At 38.0% G+C, this 17,964-nt stretch overlaps 1 protein-coding gene across 1 annotated transcript in view; it reads right to left on the reverse strand.

Moving 5' to 3' along the window:
- LOC306903531 (CUB and sushi domain-containing protein 1) overlaps positions 1-17,964 on the reverse strand; it is a gene marked incomplete at both ends in the record, with an annotated part of 362,445 nt that overhangs the window by 111,733 nt on the left and 232,748 nt on the right. The window contains 5 exons of the mRNA XM_079472788.1: positions 3,566-3,687; positions 8,250-8,374; positions 8,757-8,838; positions 14,848-14,925; positions 16,302-16,414. Coding sequence (XP_079328914.1) covers positions 3,566-3,687; positions 8,250-8,374; positions 8,757-8,838; positions 14,848-14,925; positions 16,302-16,414 — 520 coding nt within the window. The remainder of the gene's footprint in view (positions 1-3,565; positions 3,688-8,249; positions 8,375-8,756; positions 8,839-14,847; positions 14,926-16,301; positions 16,415-17,964) is intronic.

The following is a 17,964-nucleotide window of genomic DNA, read 5'->3' on the forward strand; positions in this document are numbered from 1 at the left end:
AAAGAAAAGAGTTACAGCGATGCTTAAAGCAGCTCCAGACATATTGTCTATTGTCAGCTCACAGAGGTCATGTACTATTAAACTACAAATATTAAACAATTATATCATAAATAACATCACACTGGTACAGACTGCTCATTCATTATCTCTGCTACTTTCACAAAAATCAACGTATACTTCGAACAATCATCGAAACTTTGAAAGAACACAAATCAAATGTATAGGAAGGTCACGTGGTCAAGTTCGCATCAGCTGATCCTCATCTCCCTATAGAAATATTATACGCGCTGTTCATGAGCAAATGACCCCCCTCCATCCCCAACTCCACCCCACGTTCACAATCAAACTAAAATTGTGTAAAAGCGCACTTGATGACTGCTATAACACTATAACAAATTGAATCATTTCAATTCTTGTTGTCAAAACAAATTTGTGTATATTCAAGCATAATCCTTTTTATAAAAGTGTTTTGTGACACAAAGGCAGTCAAAAACACAGTATTCTGTATAGTTGAAAATGTACTTCGTATATATTTTCTATATGCAGTTTAGCTGCGATAAAGAAAATGTTATCCATTAAATTACTTTTATAATTTATTTATTTCTGATGTAATAGAGGTCGTTCTAGAGAGGTCTCCTTTCCAAAGCTTTCATGTCTGCTTTAGCAAACCACCAGTTCAGAAACACAAAAAGCAATTGATTTGATTTCAGAAATTAGATTCATTTGTTCTATACAGCTCTGCACTTAAAAGGTCCATGAATGCAAATACAACGCAAGTTTTGAAGGCTTCCTATATATTAACCGTGAACTTAAACATCTCAGCCTTCAGCAATGGTGTGCCATCATGAGCAAATGCAAGTGAATGCAAAAAAGAAAAAACATCAAATCTCTGGTGTGTGTGCGATAATGAGATATTCCCCAGCCGACTGAATCATGGTGTTGACACCATACACAGTGCCTAGCCCTTCCCTGGACATTTAATCAAAAGCAACTGGAAAGTATACACAAAAAGACTGCTTTCTTTATTCTCTCTCTTTCAGATTCTCAGATCTCACCTCTGTCTGGATGATCAGAGCGGCACTGGAGATCCAGCAAACACGAATCATTTGATACGTATTCATGAATCGAATGTAAATAAATATTTTCATAGAAAAGTTAATACTTCTGCTTGTTAAGGCACCGGTGTGGACATATATCCATTAAAGGTCGCATGGACACACCAGAGGGTTAATATTATCAAAACAAAGTGATTTCTTTGTTTTGTTAACATTTGTTAATACTGTAAATGTGCCAAATGCCTAAAATGTTAATATAAATCTAATACAGTGACATTCAGGCCTTCAGTAAGCGCAACTTTGTTCAAATACTAAATATAATCAACTGTGCTGTCCATCCATAAGAAGCCATACATCTGAGACAGGAAGTGCAGTTTCTTATCATTGTGACATGCAGGCCAATCGAATGATGTTACGGCCCATAATCCTCAGTCGCTCTGAATTCTTCATGCTCATGAAGAATGATGTAATGTAGACAGCAGCATATAGTTTCAGGGCAGACTTTAATAAAGCTAATATCAACGGCGAAATATTTGACCTGAAGCAATTCAAGCAAAAGTACAAAGAATTTGATGAGCTTCATTTGATGGAGTAACCTCAGAGACAACTTACAGCGTGTGTGAAACGTATATCTAAATGATGACGGTGAATCTTTGTGTTTGCAAATATTGACTTATTTTCATTAAATGAAGGCCAGGTGAACTTAAAATATGATGTGGTTTGTATCGGACTGTTGTCTATGACTGTAGCCTTATAATAAGTTCTAAATGTATTTGCAGTCCTGTCATGTTCTGAACCATGACCTTCTGGTCTGAGACACGCAGATCAAGACTGCATATTTATGATATCCTCAGGTCCTAACATTCTACTCTGAGAGGACTTCCGATATACTATTTTAGTTCTCGACAATTCTCCACAAAACTCAGCACTACGGTGAAATATGCATTTAGCATTTACCTTGAACTTTCCTGAACACTGCAGAGTAAACAAAAGTATAACTAGAACTCAAAGCAACCATTTCTCATTACAACCCTTCCTATCTCCTCAAAAAGCGAAAAAAAAACCTGCCTTGCTATGTATAATACATTCTAGAAAGGATGCCTTAAACAGAATGCTGTCTAGTTAGGCAGCTCACCAGGACTTCCAGAGAGCCTTTGGTAAAAAATAACATACTGTGAAATAAATTAAAGTCAAATTTCATCATAAGATCAAAGCTTGAAACACGAGTTAAAAGACAAACCGCTTGTGACATGGCTGGGATTTGATGCGTCTGATAGTGAAACCTGTTTACGATGGTGGCCAACACGTACTTTCGATTTACTGGCATGTCACAAAGATTTTACAGTAGTCTATCATCTGTATGACTAATTGTACACATCCAGTTCCTGAGGGATGGGTTTTAGGAACGTAATGTTTTCCTCAGCTACAGTGCTGTAGGAGCTGAAACACAGACACCGCTCCCGTGGATGCTCGAGGGCTCGATGAACACCCACCGGCAGAAACATAAATCTGCGCCTATGACCTGAATGTTCAACAAACGTGGCAGCTCAAGGAAAAAACGAAACATTTGGGGGGATTTTAACGGAACCACATTTCAAATAAATCAGATCGAACAAAAGGACATTCAATATGTATGTGTCTGCTCGGAAAGGGTTGCTTGTTTTCTTTACGGAAGAATTGTCCTTTTGACCAAACCGCCATTGTGACCAAGCAGATTTGTTTAGAAGTGTTTAATGAGTGAATATTTTATGTTTTTACTCTATTTTTTGTGGAGTTAATGAGACGAGGAAAGATTCCAAAACTCTCTTTGGTAAACCCAATACCCAGAGGGCATTCAAAATACAGTAGGCTAATGTACAGTACGTCACTTTATTTCTAATTCCAAGTAAACCAGTTTGAATGTATAGTGAGTATTCAAAGTATCACCCAGCCCTATTCACAAGGAAACTACGATTTCGCTGTATTATAACGTTATGTTTTACAGTAACTCAACAAGGTCACCCACACACATACAGTACATCCCACACCCCGCATAAAAGATCTGCCATGTACAAATGCAAAGCATGTTAACATGATCGTGTTTACACACCAGTAATTTGTTATTTTGACTGTTTTCCTTTCGTCTCAATTAAGCAAACACAGCGTGAGTGGCTCCCGCGGTGCATGTGAGGTCATACCGGATTGTGCCACCGTCACTCTTACCACAGAGCTGAAGACGTGTGGCTGAACCTAATCAATTCCAGAGACGATAGACGCTCGGGCCAAAAGGTTGACAATTATGCAAACACCGCGGACTGCGATGCAAATGTCCTCCCAAATTATCTTTAAGATTATTTTTGACATTTATGCAAGGTTCCGGTCAATTATCCATCTCGGAGCCTATTCAAAAGCCCATCGTGTTTGTCAGACTAAAAATTAAGCGTCTTAAGAGTGTTTTGCAGAGTATTATTCTCATATGACTACTGTGAGTCAGACTCAGATTGCAATTTAGATGTAATTTACAGACGTACCTTCTCAGGATCCACCGCTGTTATGACCCACACGCAGTGTGCGTTATTCTCGTACTGGACAGGGTAATTTGGAGACGTTATCACGCCTTTAGGACCTCGCAAATTAGAGCCACATGTTCTTGCTGTTAAGGGAGTAAAAAACAAACAAAATGAATGTAAATTTTATGAAGCCCATGGTTTTAGTTATTGCTGTCTGAAGATTATATACAGTACAATATCACTGTATTTGTTCGAAAAGTTAGTTACATTAGACCCATTCGCATTTAAAACAAATCCATTCGGGTTTGAAGGGCTTGCGCATTAAAAACTGCAGCCCACAAGTTTAAAATAATCATTGGTGTGGATGATAATATAGTTATCTCCACATTGTACTGGCTTCTCACACTTCTTGCTAGAGAAGGCAATCACAGATTGCATTGCACAAATACAAAACAAGATGTGGGAATTCTAACAGGATGTAATTCCAAGTTATTTACTATATTGGTTATAGTTGGTTATAGCGGTGCGATTATCTGCAAAATAAATTATTATACACAATGATTCGCACTGAAAAAAAGCTTTAATATATGAAGTATTTTTTTTTCCCGAATTTCTTGGGTGTATAATTCTTGCCGTCTAATGAATACATAGCCAGCTGCGTTCAAAGACATAATTCACATGAAATCTTTGAAGTGTATGCTAAATGTTTAAATGTTAGCAATGCTAAGCTAACAATGCTAACATAAACGTTACCACACACGTTACACACAATTGACATTTTACAGCATTCTTGTTGAGAAACTGAGATGTGCAACCTTATCAGTGCTTATATTTTATCGTCCCACTAAAAAACTAAAACAACTTTTTGAACACTTTCAGCCCTCGGGTCATGGACTATACTATTTATGTTTTTGACTTCAGTATCTAAATAAAATGTCTGACGCTGATGTACAGTGCTGTGTTACGTTGTATTAATCTTTTTACTTTGTACAATACCCATTTAACTAGACAATTATTCAAATTATGCATGAAATTAATTCTAATCGCAAATGAATTGAATCCTCCGTGTGAGGGACAATGTGTTCAAATAAAACTCTAAAATCGATTTGAACTATTTGGTCATTGGGGGGTACTCGTCACGTCCCAGAAGTTATTTGGTACGTTCCTGCAAGGAATATGGTCCAGATCCATGTACGTCTTCAGGAGGTAATCACCACGTCCCAGCAATCTCCAATATGACGTTGTCAAGACCAATATGGGAATCACAAAGTTACGTCGCTGGAACGTTATTTGGTACATCGTGGCAACGAATATGGTCCGGACCAGGTACTTCGTCAAAACGTAACTGTGTTAGCTGGGAATCTATTTAAGGTCATGCCTCAGAATAACTTTCCTCCAGCGTTTTACAGTGCCGGGGTATGAACTGCTTCTCCCTCAGGTTTAGTCAGGGATTTTCTTTGACAGTTGCAAAGAGCACGCCCATTCAGGGAGATTTGGACAGGAGGAGATGTGAAGAGATAACACGGTAAATATTCTCAAACCAGGATGGCACTGGATTCTTCATTTCACACACCTACACTGGGTTCTAAACATGCTTGAAGAAATGGCTACAAGTAAGAGTCATATGTTCAGGATAACCTACCGTTGATGGAGACCTCTAGAAATTTAGAACAGCGAGTGTGCTAACTTTGTTTTTACTTCTATTTATGTCTAACAACATAACCGGCAGATGAAAGCGAGTCAATAACCACAGTGGTCACAGAAAATGCATTTGAGATGCATATTAATAGCAGGTGAAAACAGAGCAGATGTTAAGGGAGACACTGGGCGGCAATCTATAAGATAACCACTCTTTGTAAAGCTCAAGTTTAAAAACATGATCTATCACGCCGCATCTGGCATATACAATGACCTCCTTTACGGTCTCCATACATGCAAATAGATGTTATAAGCATCACTTAGGGTGTGTTCATATATGACATGTTTGGTTCAATTAAAACAAGTTCTCAGGGGGGGTTTGCTCTGTTAGTGCGTTTTATTTGTGCAAGTGTGAACACTGCCACCCAAACCCTGGTGGGCACCAAACAAGCTTTCAAAAGAACTCTGTTGCTGTTCGATTGAAATGTGAACACAACATGCCTAACCAAAAACAGGAAGTGATAACAATATACGATCCAAAAATCAAGTGATTTTGTAGTATTAAAGGAGTGATTATTAGATTATAAGTGTTTGCGCATGAAACAGAGTGAATTTTTTTCTTTTCTTTTTGGTCCGGACCAAAAGTACCAAACGAACCGAACTACAAGTATGAACACGCCATTAATTACCAAAGCGGCAGTAAGTGCTAAAAGCAGCAGTCAAATGGAGCTCATTTCATTTACAGGTCCAAAATATACTCTTTTGGGATGAATAAATCAGAAAGCTTTACCTTCCCGCTTTGTACTCACCCCGCCCCGAAATATCTTCGAAAGAGGGAAAAGAAGGCATTTAAGGCTGGTCTTTAAAAAAGGTTATTTGGCACTGAAGAAACAAAAAGTGTCTGGATCAATCAGTGACGGGCAAGAATTGTGCAAAGAAATTGTCAAACATGGTTACTCCTCCGTCCGCTCCTCTGACACACTGCCTCATTTCATTTTGATTAATGTCATTTGGAGGCCTGTGTCCTCTGTGGCTTTCAGAACTGACACACTCCAGGTCTCGTCTTAAGCGTATCTAGCCGCGTGGCCGCTGTTAAGAGGCTTCTGGAATGCCGAAATAAATCTCCATTTTTGCTCTTGTTATGAAGCAAATGCACGAATTGCCTAAATCTTGTTGCATTGCTCACATCTGCATCTTACCCGGGTGCTAAACGAAACGTTTTTTGGTGAAAAGGCGTTTTTTTTGTGCACACAGAATGAAAAAAGCTGTGAACTGTAGTGTGACGATCACAGCCAATGCAAAGATTGTTTATTAAAGGGGCAGTTTGTAAAATCGGCTGCTGTTCAAAACAACAATGGCGTAGCTTGATGAATCAGCAAGGAGCGTGGAATAATGGGAACTGCCGTCCTCAACACCACAAGTAATAATCAATCAGACGTGAATGTACATTTGTATTTTGAGTCCATAGGTGGAGCTGTGGGGAATTCTTACTTCGCGAGAGCCACGTGACGTCATCAGGGATTCCGGATAAATAGTCTTTGAAGCAGCAACGTCACTCTCTATTTTTCTCCATTCCCATTGTTCTCGCTGGCGCCTCCATGGATTATTTTGTTTTGTTTTTCTATGGCTGGATTTTTTATAGTTCAGGTTTTTGTTTATCTAGTTAGCGCTGAGCGAAGGAATCAGTTGCCATGACGAAGGAACTTTTGTTTTTATTTTCTTCGGTGTCAAATTATTAAATAAAATTATTTTATTTATCATTTTGATTGGCTGTCAATGATTTGTTGTTTATAAGATGGACAAAAATGTTATCCCAACAATATCAATACTCTGCTTAGTTATTGTTATTGTTGTGGTCTGGAAGCACAGGCATGTCAGTAAGATGTCTGCTAAAGATCTGAAAAACGTGTGCTGCTTTAAAACATCCGATTAACGTCTTGGGAAAAGATTTGAGATATATTGCAAATTATAAACATCTTACAGACATCCTCTAGACGGAAATGTCTTAAAGTTGTGTTTCAGACGAGCAGACAATAAAACAACGTCTTGCAGATGTTAATGCATTGATCATATAGCAAGTACAGTATGTGTGCTATCAGGGTATCCTCTTAAATTTAGTATGATGTTTATTTTATTGTTCTTTGTGTTAAAAGGCCTTCGCAGGGCATTCACATCATTTTCAAATGTCCATGTTCAATTATGGACAACAGTTACTATAAACATTTGCTTACTTTGCAGTTTCACACATAGACTCTGCATCACATCATGTGATGATTCCAAGTGAAAACAGTCATAGTAAATATTTACACCTCTACAAAACGAGGCTGAATTGTTGCTGTCTGATAGCATGAAGACTTTTCGATCTTGTTATGTCGTGGCTAATCGATAAATGCCAATATAATGGGAGGTAGAGTTTGCTAAAGCTAGCAAAACTTTAATAAAAGCTGAAATTACGCATTTAAATAAGCTCTCTTTTCTAGTCTGGAGGTTTTTTGAAATGTGGATATAAGATCTGGTGAATGGCACTGAAAACTGCAGCTCCTTATTAAAGCAAACATCGCTTCTCATTCATTTGCTTGATGGATGTATCAAACAAAAGGACGTGGACAAAAGTGTACCGAATGTGCACAAAGGTGACATTATTGGCACAAGAAACATTAACGCAAGCTTCCAGAAAACGCAGAAGTTTGTGTTCCAACACCTAATATTTGAGTTCTTACTCGCAAACAAAACACATTTCTACAGTAGATGTAGACATGTGTAACCTAGTGAGATGCGTTGCTCTTGATTTTTCTGTCCTGAATTTCACTGAGAAATTGCTGTGCATTATGGGATTGCCTCCAGAAAGAATACATTGGTATTGCCCTATATAGTCATTTGAGGTGTCTATCTTTCTCTGAATCTGTGAATAACAGTCTACAATGTCTTAAAATGCTCCCCACATCCCCATCTCGCAAATTGTTGAAACACAGACACGTGGTGCTCATCTCACTTAACCAGATCTGACAACATCCCCACAAAAAAGGTCTCATCGAGGGGGTGGAAACAGACCCATATTTACACTTACTCCGACAGATAGGCCTGTGGTCACTCCAGGCCGCTAGAGTCTCCGTCACTCTCTGGCAAGTGATGCTCTTTGATCCCTGCAGCACGTAGCTGTCGTCGCATGAAAACTGGATGCTGGCGGCGACCCTGCGGAATTTGGAGAAACAAATGACCGTCAGCGTTCGTCCGGCGACACAAGTCGGGCCATCAGACCAACTAGGCCTTCTTTTGTCAGATGAAATGAAAGCGTTTTCTGTCACCGTAAGCCGCTTGTCTCTGCAGTTGCTTTCATTTTTTCCGAAACGCCCAGATGGTTTTCTATTAAATGCAGAACGTGTCACACATATCTGCTCTTTTTTTGTGTGAGAGACATTAAAAACCCACTTAGAAGCGGTGACCAGAGGTCCTAGTGGTAATGGCCTATCGGTGCGGGAGTTCAGACGGACAGCGGGTCCAGACCTGATTAAAACCGTGTCATGCGGTTAAAAAGGACAAGCGCTACAGATAAGAGAATAAATAGAGAACCTACTGGAAGCTGGAGCCAATTCTTTTCCCATTTTCAGGAATCCCTGGATCGGGGCAGATATCCGCCGCCATTCCCCCTTGGCTTACTGCGGAGAGGAGAAACAGGAGGAGAAGAAAGATGAGCAAATAAATGGCATACATGTGATAGTGGACCGTTGTGTGGGATGTCCAAATTAAAGAACGTGTATCATAATGACCTCTCCGGCTGTACTGCCTCATTACCGACTCGCATTTATCATGCTTACAGCGTCTCGCTGAAAAAGCACTTATTTGTGAGTCCTGAATGGTTTGTGAACACTCATACTTATACAGTGGCACCAAAAAATGATATGGGTCGATTTCACAGAAGGCTTCATATGTATTATTATTATTATTATTAATATTGCTATTAATTTTATTATTTATGTTATTATTATTATTACTATTATTTATTATTATACTATACTATACTCTATTATTATTATTATTGTTTAAGTATAATTGTTGTTCTTAACTGTCGTTATTTATTAAAGCGTTGTCTTAATTTTAAAGTTTTGTTGTGTTTAAAAATCAATACAATAAGTCAGACAATTAAAAGCAATTTCAACCTTATAAGGTTCAGCTACACCTGTCAAATTGTAAAAAATCGTATCTAATATAGACATTCAAGCGTTTTACAGTTTGACGTGAACGTTCAAATACTCTTCCAATCACGTGTGTGACTGTATATTGTCAATGCATGAACCGCCGACCACAAATCCTAGCACACAATAAAAGCAAGCACGGCGTGTGCCAGTTCAGCACAGCCCAGTGTACAATATTCATCAGAATGCCAGTGTAGATTGCATTCACAGGTGAAATATCTATTTCTGTACAGCTGACAGGGGATTTAGTGGCGGTAAGCTCAAGGCTATTACCCATAAAAAGCAAAGAAAGGTCAAAGCATGTCCCATGTTTCCCTGCTCCCGTGTTCCTCCTGAGCCAGACTGAGTTTATGTTTTCACAGTCTCGCTTTCTGACATCCCTCTGAGGTCATTTACTGGCCGAAATCACATTAGGTCACTTCACGGATTATTCCACATCAGGTGTAGCAATGACCACGTTTCTCCATATTCAGTATAAAACCAATATGAAATGAAACTTTGAATAGACATTCCAGGTCTAACAGCGCATGGATCATCAGTAATGCCCACTTTCTCCACGGTCCAATCAATTCCATGAGGAATAAAAGTCCCATCATGTGTTGTGTTTTGTCAAATAACCTGTTTGATAAGACGATTAAAAAAGATAAATTAGCTGCGACTGACGTTCCATGTTGATTTCAAACCAAAAAAATGATTTACAACTATTGGAATATGAGTGTATACATAATCATTATTCTCTTGTGGAAATAATAGAGGTGCTCGCCTTTGTCATTTATTCGTCTCTAGGAATTTTTCACAGTAATTCATCGGATAAAATTGTAACTTAAATTAAATCTCATTCAACAGTGATGAATGAATTGTAAATGTAGGTCATGAGACTTACCTATCAGTATATTGATTTATGTTCACTTCTCTTAATGTTCACAATGTAATCTGTCTTCTTCGCACTGAAAATGTGTTTCTCCCGACAATTACAATTACACAAAATTACTTCAAGCATGCATAGATATAAGAGCAGGTCTCAAGAATAATGTGACTCCATGATACAGAATCTGTAGAATATAGATTTCTAAAAATGAGAATATTGGCTTAACCGGATTATGAGACTCAAGTTAAAACCATTTCAAGGCACATACATCATAAGAACAGGGCCAAATTCTGATAAAAATCTGAAAATATCATCTAAATCTGACCATTGACATGCCAGAACACGTACAGTTATTAACCCCCCTGGTATAAAAGTCTTTGTTCTTCACAACAGAAGACATTTGGAAGAATGTCAGTAACCAAACAAATCTCATCCCCATCTACAGCCATAGTAAAGAAAATAAATACTATGGTAGTAAATGGGGTATGAGATCTGTTTGCTAGCTGACATTCTTCCAAATATCTTCCTTTGCGATTAGCAAAAAAAGGCATTTATACAGGTTTGGGACAATCTGAGAATTTGTAAATGATGACAGAATGTTCTTTTTCATGTGAACTACCCCTTCAACTTTAATTCCTGATGCAACATTGAGAAATGAAATACTGTTGCATCTTTTCATAAATCATTTTAAGTAATCCATCATTTAATAAATCTTGATGAATTTAATTATGATGGATCAAAATAGTTTTAATCAAAGTGAGCAAACCATTTTCCAGGATAGCATGAGCACCTTAAATTAGTTCTTTGGGCTAATAAAGATGGCAGTCTTCGAGCTATTTGTTTATTATTCATTCCTAAATGATCCAGTATTTAATAACTCTTAGAAACCGTATACTGTACATAAAACATTTATTAATTCAAAGAACTGCTTAACTTCAGGAAACTATTACATTTTGGGGGCTTTTCAGGGACAACATTCGCTAGTTTAGTGGAATAAAATCTTTGAAAGATATCTGGATATCTTGATGCTACTAGCAGTATTTGTTTTTCAAGTTATGTCTGTTAAATACATTTGAACAAATAAACCTATACAGTACACATTCATAGATAGATTTAGATAGATACGTACATTTTAAAAACAAACCAAACCAATCTTTTTGTGTAGTGTGAGGTCCATATTTAGAACTGGACCATAGTTTGGGTAATGTTTTAAATGCCACACAATGAATTATCATGAAACTCGGGAAAAGGAAGAAAAACACCAGGGATCATGAGGCAAGGTCAAGGGAATTTTCTAGCGTGTGTTTGTGTGTCTAGCTGTCATGTCGCTCTTTTTGATGTGCTCTTCACATGTCATCTCTCGTGATTGTGGAGATCAGTCTGCATAGTTATTCTGTCTGATCAAAGCGGGTGTCCGGTTTTCTGATCTTTTTCTTGGCCATTTATTTTGCTCTCCTATGCTGCCCTGTGATCACCTCAATATGCCAAAGCGTTCCTCATAATACACGCGTGAACGTTTAATACATAAGCGCCAAGCACACTTCCTTCCCAATCTGAGAGTTTCTCTTAAAGGTGCTAAGAGAGATGTTAGCCATCTCGCTAACTTCTGATAGACTAAGCTGAAGTTAGCTATGATAACACAACACCGAAGAGAGAGAGGAATTGATTCGAGCAATATTATAAAAACCTTTTCCAGCAGACAAATCAAGAGCTCTTTCAAAGGAACAGTTCACCCAAAAATGATTCTTTCATTATCGACTCGCCCTTGACACATAGACATGACTTTCTTTAGTTCAACCCAAACAAAGATTTACTTTTACAGTTATTGAGAGATGTCAGGACCGCTTGTTCTGAAGTATCTACCAGGACATCCTGTAGACAATTTCTGCATGCCATTTCATCCAATAAATAAATAAACAAGCAGCATATATAAGCAACGTGTGTCAGTCTCTGCCTCCGGCGTAATGCCCATAGGCCGCCCACAGGCCATTCACTGACGGTCTGATGCATATTGCACACAGGAACGGCGAGCACTAGTTGGAATTGCCAGCAATAATCTGACTGGCTGGTGTTATGCAATATCTGGTGTTTATTTATCTGTACGAGGTACAGGTTTCAAAGAATACAGGAAAACTAATAAATCAATTGAATTGAAACGAACGTTTCTTTTTGGTTAACTTTGGGTTGCTAGGTGACAAGTAGGCCAGATATCCCCACGCTATATTGTTGAATAAAACATTCAGCTTTACTTTCCGAGTTAGATCAGTAGAGAAATCGGTTCTTACTACTTTAGGATAGACAGGTCCCATTCTGATCCCCATGTCTATTAAAAGTACAGTCTTTGACAGAAGGCACAGCTTTTTTTTCTCTTTCTATTAGTATCTTACCGTATATAGATGGGCCATTCTCAAGAAACCACTGAAACATTCTGTCGTGTGTTTTAAAATGTGGTCATCGTCTTTTTGTGAAGCACTTTGGTCCCCTTCGAGTGTTTTTTAAATTGCGATTTGTAAAAAGAATTTTAATGAACTGATTTGTATTGTATGTGAATTTAATTGTGGAAAACATCATTCTGAAAACATTCTCATAATAATAAAGATAATTGTGTTCTCTACCTTCTCTATTTATTGCATTTTCTCATTATAATAATATATAATCATATATAATTTGTATTATTTAAACATTTAGATAAAAACATTAGGAAAGTCCGCTAGAGGATACAAAAAACGCAAAACTCCATGTATAATAATAATAATGAAGAAGAAATAGAGGAAAAAAGAAGTGTCCATACTTATATTCTCATCCTCCATACCATTTATAAAGGACTTTTTACTCACACGCAAAGATATTTACATAAAGTTCCAGTTATTATGTAAAGAAACACATCTGCCTTTCAAATTGCCACCAGATCTCTTTAGATTTTCTAGTTAAAAGCTAAAAATTCAAATAAAAACAATGTAATATACTTGTTAGGTTCTAAGCATTTACACATTTTTACATGTATCATTTTATATTCAAATATATTCCATTAAAGTCTTATTTATGTATGACTAATAAAAACTTGGCTTCGCTTCTTTTGTATCAAAACATGCTATGGGATTGACAGTATTAAAAGGTTACGTTTATGATCCTTTTTATATATACGGTATATTTTTTTATTGTGTTAAACTTCATATTCAAGTCTTTTAATGCATACAGTGTCATATGATTCATTTCAAAAGTCCAGCTTTAAGTCAATGAATTGGCCTACGGGGCCGTGTGGATTGCTTAAGCAAAGTGCTGCCCTCAGTCGTCTTGTAAGCGGCTTTATCTGCTCTAAGTGAATTGGGCCGTTTGTCAACAAACCCACAGCGACCACTCTCATGTTCGGATGTAACGATTGGCTGAGTTGCTACAAACAAGCTACTGTCATCCCGCAAACACCTTCAATTTTACAGTAGCCGGGGCTGAAGTCGTATACTTAACAGACTCGGCAGGTTTTGTAATGCTAATTGGCAGAGAACGCGCTTGACGGAGCGCAGAACGGGTGAAATCATCCATACAGCACGACGGGCGGCTGCTTCCTCCTTTGCATTAAGAATGTCATCCGGGGCATCTTTATTAAACACAATGAAAACAAGCAAGGCCGGTAAACAGTAGCAAACTATCATGATTGAGAGGAATAAAAACAATCCCGGTTTGATCACGATCCCACAAAAATGGAATATCTATTCATCAGGAGCACGGATGTGTTTTATTTATATAAGCATTGTGGTCAGCCACAACAATGACATCTAAAATGGTGGACGGATTGATGAATATTACGGTACGTCCTTGAGCGCGACATTTAACCGCAGGTGAGGTAATAAGCCAAGAAAAATGTACAGTCAGCCAGTCCTTATTATCTGTTCATTATAATCATCCGGTCATTGGAATTTGTATCCACGCTTCAAAAATTACTCTTGACATTTCCTGAGTCTCGTTTTCATAATTACTTTTGTTTGGACATGCAAATGACGGCAGTCTCTCGTCAGAATCGCATATTCCAGAGCAAAGCATTGAGTTTAGTACGCTACTTTCATATAAAGCACTTTTTGACCTTCTTAGAATAACCATGAAAAGACTCAAAGTGTGTGATGAAGGTCATTTGGACATGTAGCGTTTGTAATCTCATTTGTATGTTTTAGTACGATATCGATCACCCTTGTTTTTGTCCAATTATGACACGCAACGGTCCAAAAATATACGTAGTTTATGACGATTTTGCTCTCCGTTGTTTGATTTCACGATATAGTTTATTCATTAGTTTGCACGCGTGCTTCCAACCACACCTCTAGACCTGTAGCTCCAGCCACACAACTTCACGATGTTGCTTGCGATTGATCGTTGGACCGATGGCTTCACTCGTTAAACTATTCTGGAAGGACCGTAGTTGGCTGACCATACTTTTGGGAAACGCACCCTTGGTAGGCAGGAAGGTTTCACGTTTGACGCCGGCTAGCAGGACCTCATGACAAGTTCGTGAAATGTGCTTATCTACAATTTAACCTGACTTCTCTTACTTTATGTCAGCTGTAATTTTACATCATGAGTTGAAGTGGGGAACGTGTGAGAAGTGTACTTACGGACTGCGTTTTTGTGACTCGTATCCTTATTCGGCAACATTTTCACCCCTCTGGATTTCAGCTCGATGGCTTTCTTCACTGTAGGGAGAGGTCAGAGATCAAGTATGTGCAAGTATAAAACGTAATCCATTTATACAGTCGGCAAAACCTGTCAAGTACCGAAGCGCAGTTATGTGCCAACAGCTCATTTAATACGAGCAAACCTCTGAAAAGCGCTCTAGTGTGGCCAATGAAATGAGCCTGACTCCGCTCATGTGTACGGCTGGAGATATTTTCATAATTAGCCGTGGACACGATCGCACCGAGCCGGGGCTTTGACAGATCTTAAATGATGTGCGCACTTTGTTATCCGACACGCAACTGTCGTTCTGGCACATCGATTAGAGGACACGCTACCAAAATTTGTATCATCTGGAGCCAATTTGGATTTCCAAGCAATTCTGAATCCAGTCCTGTAATTATGTCATGTAGGACGCCAATTATGACCCAGGGATCATGATGTAAATTCACTTTGCATAATTTCCTCTCTGTATGACATTGCCCCCGTCAGTGAGCTTATATTAAATTGAAAAGTTTTTTCTTTCATAAATATGATTCAATGATGAGAAATCAGTGGGGTAAGAGAGCGATGGATTTGAGGCGATAACATTTCGGAATTCACGTTTCCCCGAAGATTCGTCCACAACGCACCGTGAAATATCCTTATACAAACATCACAGCCATTTTTTATTGCCTCAATCTGTTGTAAACATGCACACAATTCAGCCAAGACCAATTGCAATATTGCAACACTCCAAATGGGATTTTCTTCCACAATGAGCACTTTTGGAACTCTTTTAAAACACTGTCACTAGTTTGGTCAAATAAATTACAATAAAACGAAACACAAAAATACATTATACAAGTATAAAAATGCATTTGTATTTATTTCTTGTTCAAAATGCATTCAGAATGCACGCTAAAAAAATATTTTAATCTATTTGTGGCCTTCATTTAACAAAAGAAAAAAGTTGAAATATCAGGTTTAATAAAAATCCCCCCTGAACATCAAATATATGTCAAATAATAAAAAGCCTTTACGTTTATCCAGTGCTCTAAAACTAAGCAAATACAGCAAATCCCTCAAGCTTTGCCCGGGATTCACAGCATCTTCTGCTCATTATGCAAATTGAAAACCCGATCATAAACGCATATCATGAACATGATTTAAACGCGGCTCATCTTGCGTTATTCGTGTTAAGAACATGAATTCCCTCACCGCTGTCGTGATTGATTTCTCACTTAAGAGGGGATGCGGTAAGCATCATTCCAGCATGTATCTGCTCATGGAGTCACAGACGCAAGCCAAGATGTCATATTTAGCTATGGTAGAAAATGCCAGAGGACGCGCTGTTCTTCACTGCCAAGTGTCCCACATCTGCCAATGACAAGTCCTACACGCGCTGACCTCTTACCTTGATACTGGGCACTAAATCCTTTCCTCCGATGGTTGCTGTCTGATGTAAAGTGAAGCCGCAGCCAGTTCTTGCTGCTGATGACGGGAGACGGCAAATTCATTCCTGTTAGCCTGGAAACAAACAAGATTATGGTTTTAAAAGAGCAAAGCGTTATTCAAACCAACTTGTACAAACAGCTGCGTGTCTGTCATAACAAAACCACAAGGAACCCCGAAATCCATTTTTTTGCCAATTCTTTCATCGTGTATTCATCCTCATGTCATTTAAAACCTGTATGAATTTATTTCTTCTGCAGAACAAAAAAAGACGACGTTTTGAAGAATGTTCATAACCAAATGAAACCGGAGCCCCAGTTGTATGGACACCAAACCACAGAGACATTTCTCCAAATATATTATTTTGTGTCCCATATACAGTCATTTACAGGTTTTCATGAAATCATTTGGCGAATAAAGGATGACTTATTTCAAATATGTTTTCCTTGTAATTAAAATAAAATATATATTTTATCTAAAACAAAACAAAATGTATTGATGTTTACACATACAGAATAACGTAGACAACATGCTTAACAATAATCGGTTTCTATAAAAACAAACAAACAAAATACATAAAATAATAATATTAACAATAATGACATGAATACAATAATTTTTGATAGTATTATGATCAGTTTAGGTCAGTAATACAGAAGAGTGAATGACGGAAATGTGAAAAAAACATTATTTAAAATATAATGCGTTTCAAAATATGCAATACAAATGTGATAAAGATTTTACAAAAGAGATACAGTATATACCCATACAATCTTAATGCAATAAACCAAAAGTGAATGAGCGTTGCTCGGGCTTTTAAATTCACCGGGTATTGTTATTTTAGTCAATCCAAACCATTTACTGAAATGAAAATATATGAGAGTTAGATTTTTCAATCAGTATAATACACAGGCTCTTGTGTTTGCAAACTGCCTCATCCCTCAAATTCCCATCAGCATGCCCCCCATATTCCCAACTCTATCATAGCAGATAATGATGCCACAGATGAGCGTGCCAACAGTAAATCAAAAGTCACACACAGACTTGAGTAAATATACGTCTGTTCCGCCTCCTAATTATGCTTCTTGTCGACTAGATTTCAACTCGTATTTCAATTCACAGCGGCGTCCTGCTAACTTGTTTTGTGAGATGTGGACACCCATGGGCTTTTCACTCGCTTTTAAAGCATATGGATGATCAACACCCCAATTTAACACACCTGGAAAAGGCTTTGGTAAAACAAAAGAAACATCTATTAGCACTGGGACAAATAACCTCTTGCTTTCTCCGCACAAGCTTTGATGCCATCAGACTGACTTCCGTGCTGCTATTTCCATCCTATTCATTCCATGTTTGTGCTGTTATTTTCTTCCTCTTTTAAAAATATGATCCAGGGTGCCTATTAAAACTTTGCCTCACCTTGTCTTTGCAAAACAAAAGGTTTGCAAACTTTGTGTGTCCTGTTGTGTGTGTGAACGGTTCAAAGAACGATCTGGAGTTCCCACAGGGGTCTCTGTGAGGGTCCTTCGTGGGAACTCATGATGGGAACGGTGTCCAGATAGTCTTTGAGAAACATTTCTTCATCTTTTTACCTGGGTTTATATTCGTTTGGTTTCTTGTACATC

Source organism: Barbatula barbatula, assembly GCF_947034865.1.
Source record: "Barbatula barbatula genome assembly, chromosome: 14".
In the NCBI taxonomy this organism is placed as follows: domain Eukaryota; kingdom Metazoa; phylum Chordata; class Actinopteri; order Cypriniformes; family Nemacheilidae; genus Barbatula; species Barbatula barbatula.